Here is a 16,730-nt window from a genome sequence, read left to right on the forward strand (position 1 = left end):
CTGGCTCTGCGGTGTGGCCAGGGAGAATTGCTCCCCTGGGTCTCCAGCGCTCCCTCTCCCCCCTCCAAAAGGAGCCTGGCCCCTTTCACAAGCCCAGCTAGGCTCAGCTTCGTGTGGCTAGCTCAGGGGCAGGTCTGACCCGTCCAGGAGGGAAGCCCACCCCAGTCTAGCTCCACCAGCCTCCCACTGGGGGCACGACTGGGGCAGGGTGCCTCGTGTCTGCAGAGAATCAAACCCAGCCTGGGGCGCCCTAGGCCCCGAAGGCTGGGCAGACAGTACTGAGCCCTCTGCCGTGCCCGCTGGCAGAGAGGTGCCCAGGGGGCTGAATGGAAGAGCTGGGTCTGTCTGGCAGCGTGAGCTCCGTGAAGCAGCGGGCAGCACCTTCGCTGCCCACGGAACGGGCACTGTGACGTCTGAGCTGTATCTGCCACGGCTCCAGGCAGAGACGACCAGTGAGGGCCAGTCGTCGGGGCCGGTGGCGGACAAGGGGAGTGAGACCCAGCAGCTGTTTCCCCTTGTGTAGCAACTGCTGAGGTGGATCGAGAGTCACATCGGTGACTTGGAAGCACATGGGTCTGAGCCCCCGCTCCCCTGCCCTGAGCTAACTGGGGGTGGAAGGCTTCATCGCTCATGCCAGCCCCCTGGCCTGAGCCATGCCCTGGCCTCCCACCCCCAGCCTGCCTTTGCCACCTAGCCCCCCAGGCCTGGGTCGTAGCCAAGTAATAGCAAGCCCCAGGGCTGTGAGGACAGAGTCAGGAGCCAATGTTTGCTCTCCCTTCATTAATCCCGGCTTCCTGTACGTTAGCCAGAACAAATAGGGGATTCGCACATTTCAGCTGCCTTCCAAGTGGGTCAAGGTCTGGCTTGCTCAGGCCGTCCCTGCCCCCAACTGCTGCTTGCAGGAATAGCAGCACAACCTCGCGTCAGGGGCTTTCCGGGGCCGGGATTGTGAAATGAGAATCCGGGCAGGTTGGGCTCGCTCAGCCTCTCCGGTGCCTCTGGGGACACGTGAGGAGACTGGCTCCGGTCGAGGGAACTCAGGAAGGGTTTGCACGAGGTTTGCAAACAGAAAAGACGTGGCGTTTGCACTGCCCCACAGCCCAGCGTCCTGCAGAGTAATCCAGGGGGTTGGCCCAGTGCCCTTGGGGGACATTCACCCCTGTGCCGGGCTCAGCACAAGGCTGAGGTGCCCCCGACTGCCCGCTCCCGTTCCATCTCACTGCCCAAAGTGGCTCCCAGGCCCCAGGCTGGCTCCCTGTGTGGGCGCGTTTTGCCCTGTCAGAGGCGTGACGGGGCCCAGGTGTGCCCATCAGTTGCCAGCACTGGAGCACAGCGGGCAGCCCCCACCACAGGGAGGCAGAGGCGGCCCTGGGCGTGAGAAGCTGTTATTGCCACAGAACTTTCCACACTTCTGATGGGCGACTGCCAACAGCTGACTAGTGTGGGCTGGTCCAAGCACGGGCTCGCCGACCAGGCCCGGGCACAATTCCTGCATCTGCCCCGGGCTCCTCGGGTGAGTCACATCCCCTTCCTCGGCGCCCGTCCTTCCCGTCTGTAATGCGGGGCTGAGGGGATACGCTCCCGTCACGCAGGCCTGGCTGCTGCAGGGCCGGGGCCAGGGGAGCGACATGTCCCTTCAGGGAGCAGGGCGGCACTGATGGGGCCCCATTAGCCGGCTCTGCCCCAGATGTGGCCAGGAGGGTGCAGGGGTCTCTGTGCAGGTGTACAGTGGCCCATGGAGTCACAGAGCAAACGGCCACATCCTTGACTGAAAGTGTCCAAAGCCACCAGCCCCTCCTGGCGCTTCCCTGCAGCCTCCCGCCGCAGACTCACTCTCCTGGTCCCCCCACCCAGCCGACCACCCCGCCCTCCGGCCCGCGGCTCTCTGCCTGACCTCACCCGCCAGGCCCACAATCCCCACCCTCCAGCCCTTCTCAGAGCCCCGGAGAGCCCGGAACCGCTCCTTCTTCCCGCACTGCCAGCCCCTCCGCTTGCTCTCGGCGGGCCGGCGTCGAGATGGCTTGGCCTCGGGAGAAGGACGGGGATGCTGGTGGGGAGAGGTCCAGGTGGTATTGTCTGGGGAGATGGCTCATGGCAGTATGTGTGCAGAGAGGCAGTGCCCAGCCCTCCTATGCTGCCCCCTGAGCCACATCCTCAGTGTCACTCTACCGCCTCCCGTACAGCTACGGCAATGCACAGCTGCTGGGATTTGGCCCCACTGACTGTAATGGAGCTAGGGCTGAGTTAGACCCGCTGGGATCTGGCCCCATTGACGCCCGTGGAGCTACGGCTGACTGACACTAGTGGTCAACCCCTTGAAAGGTAAATGAGCATCCCCCAGCGTGTAGCAAAATCCCCTGTGGCCCCATGCCCTCGCCCCGTAGGCCAGGGCAGCCATGTCCCTGGTGGGCCGCGGGGCAGAGAACCCAGGTAGTCTGGCTCTTTCTGGTCTGCTTCTCGGGCTGTTCAGCACATTGGTTTCTGCCAGAGCCCCCTCCTGGGGGCCTCCCCAGCCCATATGTTCCGGGAACGCCGGCTGGGCCAGGACATGCTGGAAGCCAGTCAAGTCCTCAGGCGATTTGCCAGCAGCCAATTCTCGTGTGACTCGAGCGGCCGTTCCCCGCCCCTCGCCCCGCAGCTCACACAGCGCTACGCACTGGGGCCCGAGCATTTCATCTCCAAGCTGGAACGGCTCCGGGGCCTCCGTCCGCCTTGGAGAAAAGGAGCCAACATGGGAAGGGGGAATTCCAGAGAGGAAATTCTTACCATCCATACGGAGCCCCCACTGGGCCAAGCCCCTGGCCCCTTTGGCTCCGTAGGAGATGTGGGGCTGAGCCTCGAGCTGGCTCTGCAGCCCGTGTGTCACCCTTGCACACCGAGGGGTAGAAAGCTGCCCTTATGGGTGAATCCCCTGCAGCCCCCAGCATGGGGGGGTGGAGAGGCCTGAAGGGGGTGTTTGCTCCAGGCTGGCTGGGGATTCCTGGGTGCTATAGTCAGGCAGTGTAGTTCAGAGCAGCCCCTAGGCTGCTTTAATCTACTCAGAGGTTAGCACAGGACCAGCCCAGCCCTGGAACTGGGTCCCTTGCTCTGGCCCCCTCCAGAACTGAGCACAGCTGAGAATCTGGTCAGTCCGTTTTTCAATGAAGTCACCGTTGGTAAAAACATGCCCTCAGCTAGCAGGAGTAAGAAACAATCCGGGGATCCCAGCTAGCAGCGTGAGGCTACCATTTCCATCTAGTAGTGGACCAATACTTTTGTCAAGATTCCTTTCCCCCTCTCCCCCCCAATATTTAAAAAATTCCTTATTGTCCTTAACTCTGTGGGCCATAGATTTCTCCTTGTGTCCCTTTGTTTCTCTTATCGGCTTTCTACAATCCCTAACTTCTGATTTATATTCATTACTATCAACTTCCCCTTTCTTCCATTTATGTTATATATGTATATATTTTACAGCTACCTTCCCTTCCCTTCTAAACCACATTGTGCTGGTTAGAAAACCAGCCTCCTTCCTCAGCTGTGGTGGGACTGGGACTTTTGGACACCTAGTAAAGTGTCCATAAAGATCCCAATGATCCGTCACATTTCTCTGATTAAATTCTTCCTCCCGGCTGATTTGGCTCATACACCTCTACCTCGAGGTAACGCTGTCCTCGGGAGCCAAATAAATAAATCTTACTGCGTTATAGGTGAAACCGCATTATATCGAACTTGCTTTGATCTGCCAGAGCGCGCAGCCCCGCCCCCTGGAGCGCTGCTTTACTGCATTATATCCGAATTCGTGTTATATCGGGGTAGAGGTGTTCTTGTTTTCAGCTTTGTGCAGTTGGCCCTAGGAAAGCACCAGGTGTGCGTATGTGTATATATATTTACACACACACACACACATACACTCACTCTACTGCTCTGGACTTTATTCTGCTTGTACATTACAAAGGTGATCAGGTCACAATCACTCAGACTTAAGCAACCACTAACACTTACTTCTGTGACCAGGTGGCCTCTTTCTCTGCTCCCGGTCAGCGTTAAAGCACACAAAAAAAACAAGAGGCAAGGCAGTACGAGAGTCGAGCTGTATTCCTGCCCCCCAGGGCTGTCCTGGCTCGCCAAGCACTGCCCGAAAGGTAGTTCGCTAAATTCCTAGGCAGAATCACACTATTACATCCCCTATTGGGAACCAATTTTCATCACATCCTTTGTCACATTGATTTGCCATTGCAAAATTAAACATGAATCCCACGACCTGCCCATTCTCCAATCCCCCCTAACATCTACATCAGCACAGGTACAACCGATCACCCGCTCTGTTTGTTAACTGGCTTGGCAACGGAGGTGTTTTCCTCTGGCTTTGGGAGAATTGTTCTTTCATGTCTTTGCATTGTGCCAAGTCGTGCATATCCCTTGCAGGTAGTTTGATGCTGGAGCAGGTGCGAGCCTCTCTTTAAAGAAGACTTTTTAAGGCTCACTTACAGTAAGTCAGTAATATAAGCACTGTCTGATGTCGTATTACTTACTTAGGATCAAGTTAATATTCAAAGAACCTGGCTAAAGAGTCCGGCTTCTGGCTGGGGAGCCCTTCTCCCCCCAAGTACACTAAAAAGGGTGACCAAATTTCTACATTCTTGGCCTCTTTTTGTATGCAGTGTTGTTGTAGCTGTTTTGGTCCCAGGATATTAGCGAGACAAGGTGGGGGAGAGAGAGCTTGTCTCACCAACAGAAGTTGGTCCAATAAAAGATAGGACCTTGTCTCTCTTCTGGAGTTTCTCTTCTTGTGTACATAGTATGAAAACTTTTCCATTACAAAGATCACCCGTATTTCACTCGACCACAATTCCACAGGGGGAGAGGGACACATTATTCTAATAATGTGGAATATGAAGTGTAGCCAGGCGATGACTCACTGGTGCGGTGCCTCCTGCTGGTCACCTGGGAATTAGCTCTTTTCCAGCCTCAGAGCACCCTCTGCCGGCCAGTGCCTCACCCATCTCAGGCCCCATGTCCCTCCCAGACCCTGGTGCCCCTTACCCTGGGGTTCTGCCCCCAGAATTGCCCCCACAGACAGGGTCTCCCCTCCCAGGGGAACCCCCAACCCTCTAAACCCACCTTGCCTCAGTGGCTACTGCCGGTCACCATCCAGCCCCCGCTCCCTGGGCCAGACGCAGTCTGTAAACCACTCATCACCGGCACGGGGGTAGAACCAACGGCCTCTGCCTATCCCCAGACTGCCCCTCTGCAGCCCCAGGACCTCTATAAGCCTTCAGCAAGGCCTCAGCCTGGGGAGTTGCCAGATTGGAGCTGCCCAGTTCCTCTTGCCCTTCCCCAGTCCTGCCCCACTTCAGGTACCTTCCTCTCAGGCAGCTGGGCCCTTCCCAGTCCAGGGCGAGGGTGAGACTCCTCAGCACCTGGCTCACAGCCCTCTTATCGGGGCCAGCTGGGCCCTGACTGAGCCGGCCACACCTGCAGTCAGCCACTCCCTCAGCTGCTCTCACTCCTCTTATCCCAGCCCCAACCCTCTCCAGGCCTGCCTTTAACCCCTGTTCTGCAGGAGTGGAGCAGCTGCCCCACCACACCAAGTCTTGCTGAGAACAATCAAAAGGAAACGAATTTGTCATAGATGCTTTCCTAGAGGATTGCGTCAGCAGGCCGGGGGTCTGTGGAGAGCCGGCATTTTGATAAAAGATGACTCTCTTTAATCATTTCCTCAGTGGGTCACAGCTGAGAATACCCGATTAGGACAAACCGCTGAAAAACAGGGCAGGCTCACCCCAAACCGGTGGTGGTTCGTCCATTAGATATACCAAGCCAGTAACAAAAGTAAACTTCTGTCTCGCCACACAGGTTAACAAGAAGTCAGAGATGCAGTCTCCGGCCCTTGTCTTATCACCCAGCCCCTGGGCCCTGTGATGGGTAGTTACTGAAAACCAATTTCATCACATGTAGGGTCCTCTAATCCCAAGAGCTCAGCCACTTAGCCAGGTCAATACATAACTCAGATCTTACCCAATTATCACAGCCTAGGAAGCCCTTAGCGTAGCACAGAGAAAAGAAAATCGAAGAATGGTCCAGTGTGGTCAGCCCAGAGCCCAGCCGAGCTGGAGTGACCCCCTTGGTTCCAGCTCTGTGTGTCCCTCCTTGGTCACTTCCAAAGTGAGAGCCCCGACTCCCTCCAGCAGCCAACCAGTATCCCCCACCTCACTCCTCGCCCAGTCCTGTGTTCTCAGCCTCCCTGCTGAGGGCCGGGGAGCTCCTCCTCCCACAGGGGCGTCGGGTGCGAGGGGTCCAGGTCCTGGTGACTGGATTTGCCAGGAGGCCAAAGTGCAGACAGCGAGGTGACACCCAGCCTGCCCTCAGAGCTAACCGTCCTTTTCCACCCACTGAGTCACAAGGCAGCACATAGGGAAAACTGAGGCACAAACAGGCCTCATAAGTAAATTACAAAAATATTCCCACTTTGTCACCTCTCTTCCCCCTTCAGGACCAAACTAAGCAGGGTCGCTTTAACCAGGGACCTTCGAACCCACAAATGATCCACGGATGCCACAGCATCTTTCCCCTCCCCTCGGTAGCTGTCTCCCTGGGCACTTCGAGGATTCGCAGAGCCTCTTGCTAAGCCAGCACACTGAGGGTTTCCAGTGCATGGGAAGCAGTGTCACATCCTCCCTGATGTCTGGCCAGTTCGGTGGCATGAGCAGGGGGCACAGGAGGAGCTCTCATGGGGCCCCCGGGCTCTTTCCCCACCCCAACACCTTTGGGTTTGAAACTGGGCTGGGCTCCTGCCACTGCCTCCCCCCCTCGTCTGCCAGGGAGGGAGGGGGGCAGTGACCCCACCTGCTCCATGTGTCGACCATCTGGGCCGCAGCCGGGGGTCCCCTAACCTCTAGGGTGGAACAGGGTGTCATAACTATAAAGGGAAGGGTAACAGCCCTCCTGTGTACAATACTATAAAATCCCTCCTGGCCAGAGACTCCAAAATCCTTTTACCTGTAAAGGGTTAAGCTCAGGTAACCTGGCGGACACCTGACCCAAAGGACCAATAAGGGGACAAGATACTTTCAAATCTTGGGGGGGGGAGGAGGGGTTTTTGTTTGTGCTCTTTGGTTTTGGTGGAGTTCACTCTTGGGACTAAGAGGGACCAGACATCAATCCAGGGTCTCCAAATCTTTCTGAACAAGTTTCAGAGTAGCAGCCGTGTTAGTCTGTATCCGCAAAAAGAACAGGAGTCCTTGTGGCACCTTAGAGACTAACAAATTTATTAGAGCATAAGCTTTCGTGGGCTACAGCCCACTTCTTCGGATGCATATAGAGTGGAACATATATTGAGGAGATAGATATACACATACAGAGAGCATAAACAGGTGGGAGTTGTCTTACCAACTCTGAGAGGCCAATTAAGTAAGAGAAAAAAACTTTTGAAGTGATAATCAAGATAGCCCAGTACAGACAGTTCTTATCAAACTGGGGTTTGGATCTGTATTCACTAGGGAATTGGTGAAGAGTCTCTCAAGGCTACCCAGGGAAGGGAATTAGCACATTGGGAGTGGTGGCAGCGGACCAGATCTAAGCTGGTAGTTAAGCTTAGAAGTTTTCATGCAGGCCCCCACATTCGTACCCTAAAGTTCAGAGTGGGGAAGGAGCCTTGACACAGGGAGTGACCCCTTGAGTGTTGGTTCTTACCGCAGCCAGATCTCTGGGGCGCTGATGCTCTGTGGCAGGCCCCTTCTGGAGCTGTGTGTGCCAGGAGCCCATCTCCCATCTTGGGGTCCCCCTGTCACCCTCACCCCCAGGGCAGAGCCCCCTCCTGGGCCCCCTTCCTGGAGGGCTGAGATTCACGATCTTTAGGGGAAGGGACCCCCCCATGGCTGTGACCACCCTCTGACCAGGCACCTCTGTTACCAGCAGCGTCCTACCAGCCGCCCCCCCTCCCCTGGGGCCTCTCTGAGCCCGGGACAAGGCGACCCTGCCTGGCAGCTGTCCTGCCCTGCCTGGCTCTCCCCACGTTCAGCTGGGGGGGGGGGGCTCAGCTCTGCCTCGGTTTCCCCAGCGAGGGCAGGCGGGGAGCTGGCCCCCTCCCATCTCCCGTGTGCAGATGGGTGGGGGGTTCCTCCCCCACCAGGCCCAGGGCTCCGGTTACAGCCAGGCAGGTGTCCTGGGCTTAGCAGCCTTTCCTGTATGTTACCAGCCCGGGGGAAATCCCCTCCCCTCCTCCCTGCCCGCCGGGCCATTTGCATCTTCACTGACACCTGCATCCGCAGCCTGCTGGCTCCTTGAATTCCCCCAGGTCACCCAGCCCGCCAGCAGTCGATGGGGTTGCAGCACACAGGGTGTGACAAGGGGTCTCGCTGTCCCCGACTCTTCACCCCATGCATGTCTCCCCATTAACCACCCCCTTGCGCTCCCGCTGGGGGTCAGAGTACAGCAGGACACGTACACTGGTGCTGGAGTGGGACCCCGTCCGTCACCACCCTGGGCCCCCCGAGGAGCTGGCTGGCTGCCTGCGGAAGTCCATCACATAGGCCTGAGGGACCGGCTGCCTTCCTGGTCAGGGGAGTATGAGCGACCCCCACCCCATCTCACCTAGTTAACCCTTTGTGGGCCCCCTTTGGCCACTATTTCATCAACCCTTGGACATTTCCCGTTTTCCTACAACCATTACATCTCAGGTCTCTGAGAGCCCCTGGAGGAGGCTCTCCCCACATCGGCTGCTCCCCTGTTCGAGCTCCCGGGGCGTCTTGGGGGTCAGCGCTGCCCCTGGTGGCCTAGGGCAGGGAAGCTTTAACACCCGGGGCTGCACTGCAGGAGTCTCCCCGCAGGAGGCTGGTGGGGGCCAGCAGGTCCCATTGTCGTGCAGGGGCCGTGCTCGGCGGGGGGCTGGCATGCTGCTGCCAGGCAATAATAGCTGTCTCCAGCCCCCCCAGTCAGAGCACAGCAGGACTGCAGTCACCTCAGGATTCCCCCGGGGCCCCCGGCTCTGCACCCCGCCTACTCGCTGGCTGGGGCTGTTCCCTGCGGTGACACATGCCTGCAGAGACTCAGACTTTCCGGTGAGACGGGACCCTCTGACCTGCACATCTCAGACCCTCGCCCACCCGCTCCTGTGACGGAGACTCCCCCACCTGCAAGTCACCCGTGCCCCACGCTGCCGAGGGAGATGAAACCCCCCCCAGGGTTCCTGCCAATCTGGCCCAGGGGGAAATTCCTCCCCAACCCCAAACCCGTTAGACCCCCGCGCATGGGGCGTGACCCACCAGCCTCCCCCGGGGACTCTGGCCTCCAGCCCAACAACAGGTGGTGGAGCTGGAGCGCCTGTCCGTATTTCTCAGGCGACCCAGCCCCCCCGCGGGGGCACGCTCACAACACCAACCACACCAGCACGCCTTTGCTTCTGGAAGTTTTAAATCATTTTTATTGACTTGAATTCATCTCGCGATGGGCTGTGCGTTCCCGGCGAGGCGAGGGCACAGCGCGTCGGGCAGGGCAGAGCTCCTGCACAGCATGTCCTGCAGTAGCTAGGACGTCACAGTTTCTTAATACAGTCTGAAAGAGCTACCTAATAAAGCAATCAAACCAGATAAGCGCGCTTGAGAGAAGCAATAAGGACTTGCTAGCCCAGCCAGCCTGCAGTCTTTGCTGGTATTACTAAGCCCTGGGTATCTTTTCATGACAACCATATATCTGCATGGAACTTAATTAACCAAAGTCCTTGTCTGGAGGTTCTGTGGGCAAATATGTCTCCCTCTGGGAGAGTTACTGGCCCTGCCCACAGTGGTGGAGACAGCGGGAGAGGAGCAGGGTTATAGGGTTACCTAGGCGCTGACTAATAGCCCCCGGCGGTCAGGGCACGTGCTCCCTTCGACCTGGCTGGAGCTGGCCCTGAGGAAAGGCGTGTTCAGCAGCCTCGCTAATCACTGGCTTTTCATGCAAAGGTCGGGGGGGGGGGGGGTCAAGCCGCGGATATGAGCTTGGCCGGGAGCCGCGGGAGGGAGTCGCGGCGTGACAGATGCTTAGCAGGAGGCAACGCGCCGTCAGGAGGTGCAGCATCTCCAGGGGGAATCACACACCGCCCCAAGCCAAGCCCTCCACACCCAGCGCAGGCATCAGCCAGGTCTCCTTTGCTTGCAGTCCGGGGGGCTCTGCGGAGGTCAACTGAGCAGGCAGGCAGGCGCCGGGGCGGGGACGGCCGGTGCCCTGGGCGGGGAGAGAGCAGTTAGAGAGAGCAGGGGAGGGTCTCACACGACGCCCCTCCCCCATTTCCTAAAGCACCCCCCTTTCTAGTGGCTCCCAATCAGCAGCCGCGAATGAGACACCCCCAGCCCCAGGCAGCGTCGTCGGGGCGTCACCACGCGCCATTAGTGACCGGTCGCCGTGTGCCATCGCCAGGCCGGCCAGTCACCGCTCCGCCACCACGGCCGGCAAGGCCCTGATAGGCAGAGGTGGGCTCGGCCCAGCCCCCGGCCCAGGACATTTCACATCTCACTGGGCTCAACACCAGCGCGCCGGCTGCTTCAATCCCCCCCACTCCCACGCGCTCTCCGCCACAGCCCGCAGCGCCCCCGCATGGCAGGGCAGAGCCGCCCGGCTGCCCACGGGGCTGGATTGCTTTCCACTGGCTGAGGATCTGGTGCAGGCAGTGGCCCGTCCCTCCCCACACCCGGCACCCCTGGGGCTCTGCCGTCCCCACCTCTTAGTGCTGGGGCTTCCTCTGCTTGCGGTGCTTGGTGCCCTTCGAGCGGACACGTTTCACGACGTCCACCGCTGTGGTTTGTCCTTTTTTCCTATCCAGTTTCTCCATCAGGTCAAGGGTCCAGCGAGCATTGGGTGGGGCACAGAGATTCCTGTTCTTCTTGGTGATGAACCTGAGTCATGACAGAAGAGTTGCTAAGGGGGGATGGGCCAGACCCAGCTGGGGACAGCCAGAACCCCTCCTCTCCCCGTCCCCATCCTAACACAACCCCAAGCCATGGGGAAGGGCAGGATTACCGAGTCTCCATCCCTGGAGGTGCCCCCCGCACCCGCAGAGCTCCCCCGGGCGCCCACAGGCACTCACACAATAGCTGAGAGCCGGCAGCCTGTCTCGGGACTCTGGATTCTGTAGGCGGAGAGGAGATGGAGCGGGATGGGACGATTCTTGTGGCTCAGGCAGCAGTCGGATGCCTGGTTCTCGCTCCCTAGTGGGCAAGCAGACAAGGGCATGGGTGAGATGCGGGCAGAGGATGCCTTTCTGGTGGGATGCCTCTGGAGAGCTGCATGCAAACCTGAGGCACCTTACTGAGCATCATGCATGGGGCTTGCCGGCCCCAGGTGCTGCAGAGAGGGAGTTTCTCAGACACCGCTCTGCCGGTGCCCCGCACTCCCGACCCGCAGCTCCTAGCGGACACCCCCCGCCACGTTCATCTGCTGACTAGATCGCCTGAATCAACCCAGTTTCTAGCCAATCAGAACAAAGCCAGGCAGTTGCTTTCTCTCTGCAGGAAGGTGATCTCCACTCTGCAGCCTGTGAGTGGCTGATAAAGCTCTCCCCAAGCTGGGGTGATCAGCCGGCAGGGCTAGCGGGCAGACGCCCAGGCAGGGCCCCCTGCTCCAGCAGCCTCTGCCCCACCGCTGAGCACTGGGGGCGCAGGGAACATGCCGAGGACAGCCCTTTTCACTGGGGGAATCACAAAGCATCGACCCGAGATAGGCAAGCGCTAGAGTCACGCCGACAGAGCCGGGTCGGCGTCAGCCAGGATCAAACCTGGGACCTCAGGAGTTTAATGCCTGAGCTAAGAGATGTGGCCTTTAGCCCAGGCGGTAGCTGGCTCATCAAGGGCTCGCTGCCACTAGAGAGGCTAACGGGGGGACAAGCAGGCCTGGGTTACACAGCCAACCCCCTTTCCAGGGGCAGGATCGGCCGCACAGACCCGCCTGGGTCTCGCAACAAACTAGGGTCAGAGGCCAGGCTAGAGCCCAGCTCCCTGCTCCATCACTAGGTGCCGCTGCTGGACCTGCCGGGCTGAGGCCCCCAGCTGCACTGCCAGGTCTGCCGGCACTCCCCTCGCCCTTCCCTCCCCACCCGAGCAGCACCGCAGCTGGAATTAGCCCCAGCTGCAAAAGGGCTAGCGGGTTGGGCTACCCCCCGTGTCCAGCTGCTCCAACGCGCACCCCACGCCTGCCAACCCATTCCCGTCCCCAGGGCACCCTCCCAGGCGGGGCCCAGCTGGGCCCAGGCAGTACCTTGGGCCTTGCAGATGCACAGGGCAGCCGCCAGCAGCAGCAGGATGCGGAGGGTCATTCTGGCCAGCGAGGGGGCAGGCGATCAGGCAGGCTGAGGCGTCCTGTGGCTCAGGGGCAGGCAGAGCTGAGATGCTGCGTCCCCGTCCCCGGCTGCCTGTATTTATGCTCCGCAGAGCCAGCTTTCACTTTCCTTCCTTGCAAGAGCCTGGCTGGCGGCCCACTCCCGTCCCGTCCCGTCCCACCCGCTCAGCTCCCGTGTGCACAGCTCGGAGGGAAGGGGAGGGGAGGGGAGGGGGGACGGTTCCTGGCAGGAGCAGCTCCCCTTTGCAGATGTGTTCTGGCAAGGTCAGGACTGGCCCCAGGCCAGGGATACAGCCGGGGGCTGTGGCGAGGGGGCGGGGGCGGGCGTATCAGCCCCACAGCCAAGAGCCCTCAGCTCTTCCAGGTCCAACGGAGCTCCTGTGTTCCTGTCAGGACCCACTGAACCCAGCAGCTGCTGGTTCTGGCTCCAGTCCAGCCAGCCCCGTCCGAACGCACAGCATCCCGGTGTTACTGCTACCCACAGGGCTTGTCTGAGGATTCCCGAGCCGGGACGGGGCAAACCGGTGTGGAGACATTCGAGTCCAGGCCCCCCCAATCCCCTGCCTTGTGCCAGGAGCCCCAGACAGTCAGGCCTGGGCATGGCGGGGACAGCCACTGCTGGGGAAATGTGCCGGTTTGTGCAGCGACACTGGCCCGAGCGCGCTCCAGCTCCAACACGCCGTGGCCAGGGCCGTGCTGGGACAGGCGGCTAGCCGGGGTCTATCTGGCCCAGAGCCGGAGTCCGCGGGAGAAAGCCCGCTGCCAGAGAGTCCCTGCCCGCCTCGGCAGGCCCAAGAGACTTGGGGTTCGGAGCCTCCAAGCCGGTCCTGACGGGGTCTCTCCAGCAGCCCCCCCGTCACCAGCACTGGGATCCCCTCGTGCCCCCCACAGCCTGTCCTGTGCACAGCTCCCCCTGCTCTGCCCAAAGGGCATCCGGCTCTAGCCAGCTTCGCCAGTGGCTCTGCCCCTTGGCTCGGGGGCCCCAGCCTCTGCCGTTGGGACTGGTATTGTCCCTGGACCCACTCCCCCTCTCCAGGGTCCCCCCATGCCCAGCTTCGTTGCTGCCCCCAGAGCTGCCAGCTGGGCTCTCCTCTTGGCCGCCTCAGTCCCCAGAGCTTAGCCCCCCAGTCACGTTCCCCCCAGGGGCGGTCCTGCCCCCCCAGGCCTGGCCCAGCAGGGTCCCCAGCCCAGCTCTCAGCATCTTGCAGAACCTTCTGGCCCCGGGCTCATGCCCAGGCTCTCTTGGCATGCGGCCCCTCGAGCTGCCCGGGCCGCGTCCCACCCCAGCCACAGCCCTGGCAAATCATTGACCACGCAGACACGCGGGAGCCCACCCCCCTCTTGTCTGAGCAGGCCGGGCTCCAGGGCCCCGGCTGCCTGCTGCCCCGGTTAGTGCACTCGGAACAAGTCCAAGGCCGCGCGGCTTGCACAGCGGCAGCTTTATGGCCGCCGAGGTCAAAGGCCTTTGCTGGGATCGATACAGAGCCGCCCTGGTGCAGGAGAACCGTCCTCCTGCAGCGGGCTCTGAGCACTCGGGCGTCTGGTGCCAGCTGTGCTTAGCGTCGCTCAGGGTAGGGGAGCCGGTGGCTGCACCATCCCCCAGCACTGGAGGGCGCAAACCTTCATGCGGGATTTCCCCCTGCCTAGGGGCTGCTCCCCCTGCCTGGGGGAATCAGGGCTGGAGTGGAGCCTCGCTTGGGGACCTGAAAGGGGCACCCTGCTGTCCACCTCTCTGCCCAGCCACCTGTCCATCCACCCAGCCGTCCATTGTCTGCCCAGCCATCCAGCCAGCTGTCCACCTGTCCGTCCATCCATCCATCCACCTATCTGCCCAGCCATCTGTCCATCCACCCGTCTGTCCATCCATCTATCCACCCAGCCGTCCACCCATCCGCCCAGCCATCCACCTCTCTTCCCAGCCACCTGGCCATCCAGCCAGCCGTCCACTGTCTGCCCAGCCAGCCATCCATCCACCCACCTGTCCGTCCATCCATCCGTCCACTGTCTGCCCAGCCATCCATCCATCCACCTGTCCGTTCATCCAGCCACCCAGCCATCCATCTCTCTGCCCAGCCATCTGTCCATCCACCCAGCCGTCCACTGTCTGCCCATCCATCCATCCATCCATCCATCCACCCACTGAGCCCTAGGCCCCCCCCAGCTCTGCCGGTGCCCCTCAGCCCCAACCTGCCCCCCGCCTCTAGTCCAGTCCTAGGCTATCTCAGGCCTCCTCGCTGTCCATCCATAGGGACCACCTGGGATCCCAGGCCAGGCTCGCAGTTTGCTCACGGGGAAAGAGCCAGGAGACAGCCCGGCACCCTCCCGTCCTTGCCATGCTCAAGCCCCAGCTGCTGCAGTCCGAGCCAGGCACAGAGCTGGGTTCACCCTCCCCACACCCCCGGGGGCCAGATCGGAGAGCTGGGAGCCAGCAAACCCTGGATGTTCCCCGCCCATCCGGGGTGACTGAGCACCCACTTCTGCTGCTGTGCTCGATCCTGATCCACAGCGCCCCTGCAGTCCCAGCCCTGTGCTCCCCACACGCTGCTCTGCAGACCCCCCTCAATCCCCGTCTGCCTCAGTTCTCTGCTCTGTGTATCATTCCTTTTCACTCTGTCCCCCCCATTCACTCTCTCTCTTTCCTCCCCTCCCTCGCCCCATTTCCTGCCCCCCGGGCTGCAGCCTGCGGGGCCAGCATCCATGCAGGGGAGCGCAAGGGTGCCGTCAGATAAACGGCTCCCCGCTCTGGGCCCCTCTCCAAAGGGCGCTGGCTCAGCCTTGCCAGGGACAGGACCCGCCGTCTCGCTCTGCTTGGGGAAGTGGCCTGCAGGGCTCCCGGGTGGAGGTAGGGTGAGCTGCCAGTCGGGGAGCTCAGCACCGCCACGGAGCAGATCCACGCTTCCCGGGCTCCCACTTTGCTGGGAAGCGAGGGCCCCCCCCCCACCAGGGAGCTGTCAGCAGAGCCCAGCTGAGATCTCGCAGAGCAAGCCGCCCGCTCCCCTGAAGCACCGGAGTGAGGACATGGCTCGTGCAGGACCACAGCACGGGGGCGCAGGCTCTGGGTGGGCCCTGCATGGCCACGTGGCCGCCTGGTCTGCCAGGAGGGCTTGGAACGGATGGCCGTGAATGGGGGGTGCACGTAGGGGACACATATGGATGGCTGGGCATGGAGGGCCCTAAAGGGCCCCATTCAGCAATGGTGCAGGCAGCGGGTGGCACGGAGGGCTGGGCATGGAGGACCCTGTACAGGGATGGTGCAGGCAGCGGGTGGCACGGAGGGGTGGGCATGGAGGACCCTGTACAGGGATGGTGCAGGCAGCGGGTGGCATTGAGGGCTGGGCATGGAGGACCCTGTACAGGGATGGTTCAGGCAGCGGGTGGCACGGAGGGGTGGGCATGGAGGACCCTGTACAGGGATGGTGCAGGCAGCGGGTGGCACGGAGGGGTGGGCATGGAGGACCCTGTACAGGGATGGCGCAGGCAGCGGGTGGCACGGAGGGCTGGGCATGGAGGACCCTGTACAGGGATGGTGCAGGCAGCGGGTGGCACGGAGGGGTGGGCATGGAGGACCCTGTACAGGGATGGCGCAGGCAGCGGGTGGCACGGAGGGCTGGGCATAGAGGACCCTGTACAGGGATGGTGCAGGCAGCGGGTGGCACGGAGGGCTGGGCATGGAGGACCCTGTACAGGGATGGTGCAGGCAGCGGGTGGCACGGAGGGCTGGGCATGGAGGACCCTGTACAGGGATGGTGCAGGCAGCGGGTGGCACGGAGGGCTGGGCATGGAGGACCCTGTACAGGGATGGTGCAGGCAGCGGGTGGCACGGAGGGCTGGGCATGGAGGACCCTGTACAGGGATGGTGCAGGCAGCGGGTGGCACTGAGGGGTGGGCACATGCTGGGTGCTCTAATGTTGCTGCTCATGTTTGCATCTGACTTTTCAGAAGATCCAGGAGACGAGATGAGGCGAAGGGCCCAGCCAGCCGGGGACCTCCCAGCTCATGAGAGCACCAGGCTACAGGAGGGGTCGGCCATTCAGGGACAGCTGCCCCCCAGCTCAGCCCCAACAAAGAGCCAGGCCTTGTGGAACGGCCACTAGCACTACGCTGTCTTTGCACATGAAGCCAAGGGAGGCCTTGGGTCAGTGGGAGCTGCCCAGAATAGCTGGCTGGGAGCCAGGGCAGAGAAGATTCATAGATTCATAGATTCTAGGACTGGAAGGGACCTCGAGAGGTCACCGAGTCCAGTCCCCTGCCCTCATGGCAGGACCAAATACTGTCTAGACCATCCCTGAGAGACATTTATCTAACCTACTCTTAAATATCTCCAGAGACGGAGATTCCACAACCTCCCTAGGCAATTTATTCCAGTGTTTAACCTCCCTGACAGTTAGGAACTTTTTCCTAATGTCCAACCTAGACCTCCCTTGCTGCAGTTTAAGCCCATT

At 60.9% G+C, this 16,730-nt stretch overlaps 1 protein-coding gene across 1 annotated transcript; it reads right to left on the reverse strand.

The window, feature by feature from the left end:
- Positions 1–9,378: 9,378 nt before the first annotated feature.
- On the reverse strand, positions 9,379–12,421 carry LOC128839280 (C-C motif chemokine 21b-like). Its single transcript, XM_054032146.1, has 4 exons — positions 12,208–12,421; positions 11,042–11,162; positions 10,676–10,850; positions 9,379–10,182 (listed from the first exon to the last, which is right to left on the reverse strand). Exons 1-3 carry the CDS (start codon positions 12,263–12,265, stop codon positions 10,679–10,681), a joined length of 351 nt encoding a protein of 116 aa, XP_053888121.1. The 5' UTR covers positions 12,266–12,421; the 3' UTR covers positions 9,379–10,182; positions 10,676–10,678.
- Positions 12,422–16,730: the final 4,309 nt, after the last annotated feature.

This window comes from Malaclemys terrapin, chromosome 6 (assembly GCF_027887155.1).
Source record: "Malaclemys terrapin pileata isolate rMalTer1 chromosome 6, rMalTer1.hap1, whole genome shotgun sequence".
NCBI classification, from domain to species: domain Eukaryota; kingdom Metazoa; phylum Chordata; order Testudines; family Emydidae; genus Malaclemys; species Malaclemys terrapin.

Coding starts and splice junctions, on each gene's coding strand:
- LOC128839280 (XM_054032146.1), bottom strand. CDS start 12,265: ATGACCCTCCGCATCCTGCTGCTGCTGGCGGCTGCCCTGTGCATCTGC. Junction 11,163..12,207: donor GTGCATCTGCAAGGCCCAAG/GTACTGCCTGGG, acceptor CTTGCCCACTAG/GGAGCGAGAACCAGGCATCC. Junction 10,851..11,041: donor TGCCGGCTCTCAGCTATTGT/GTGAGTGCCTGT, acceptor GTCATGACTCAG/GTTCATCACCAAGAAGAACA.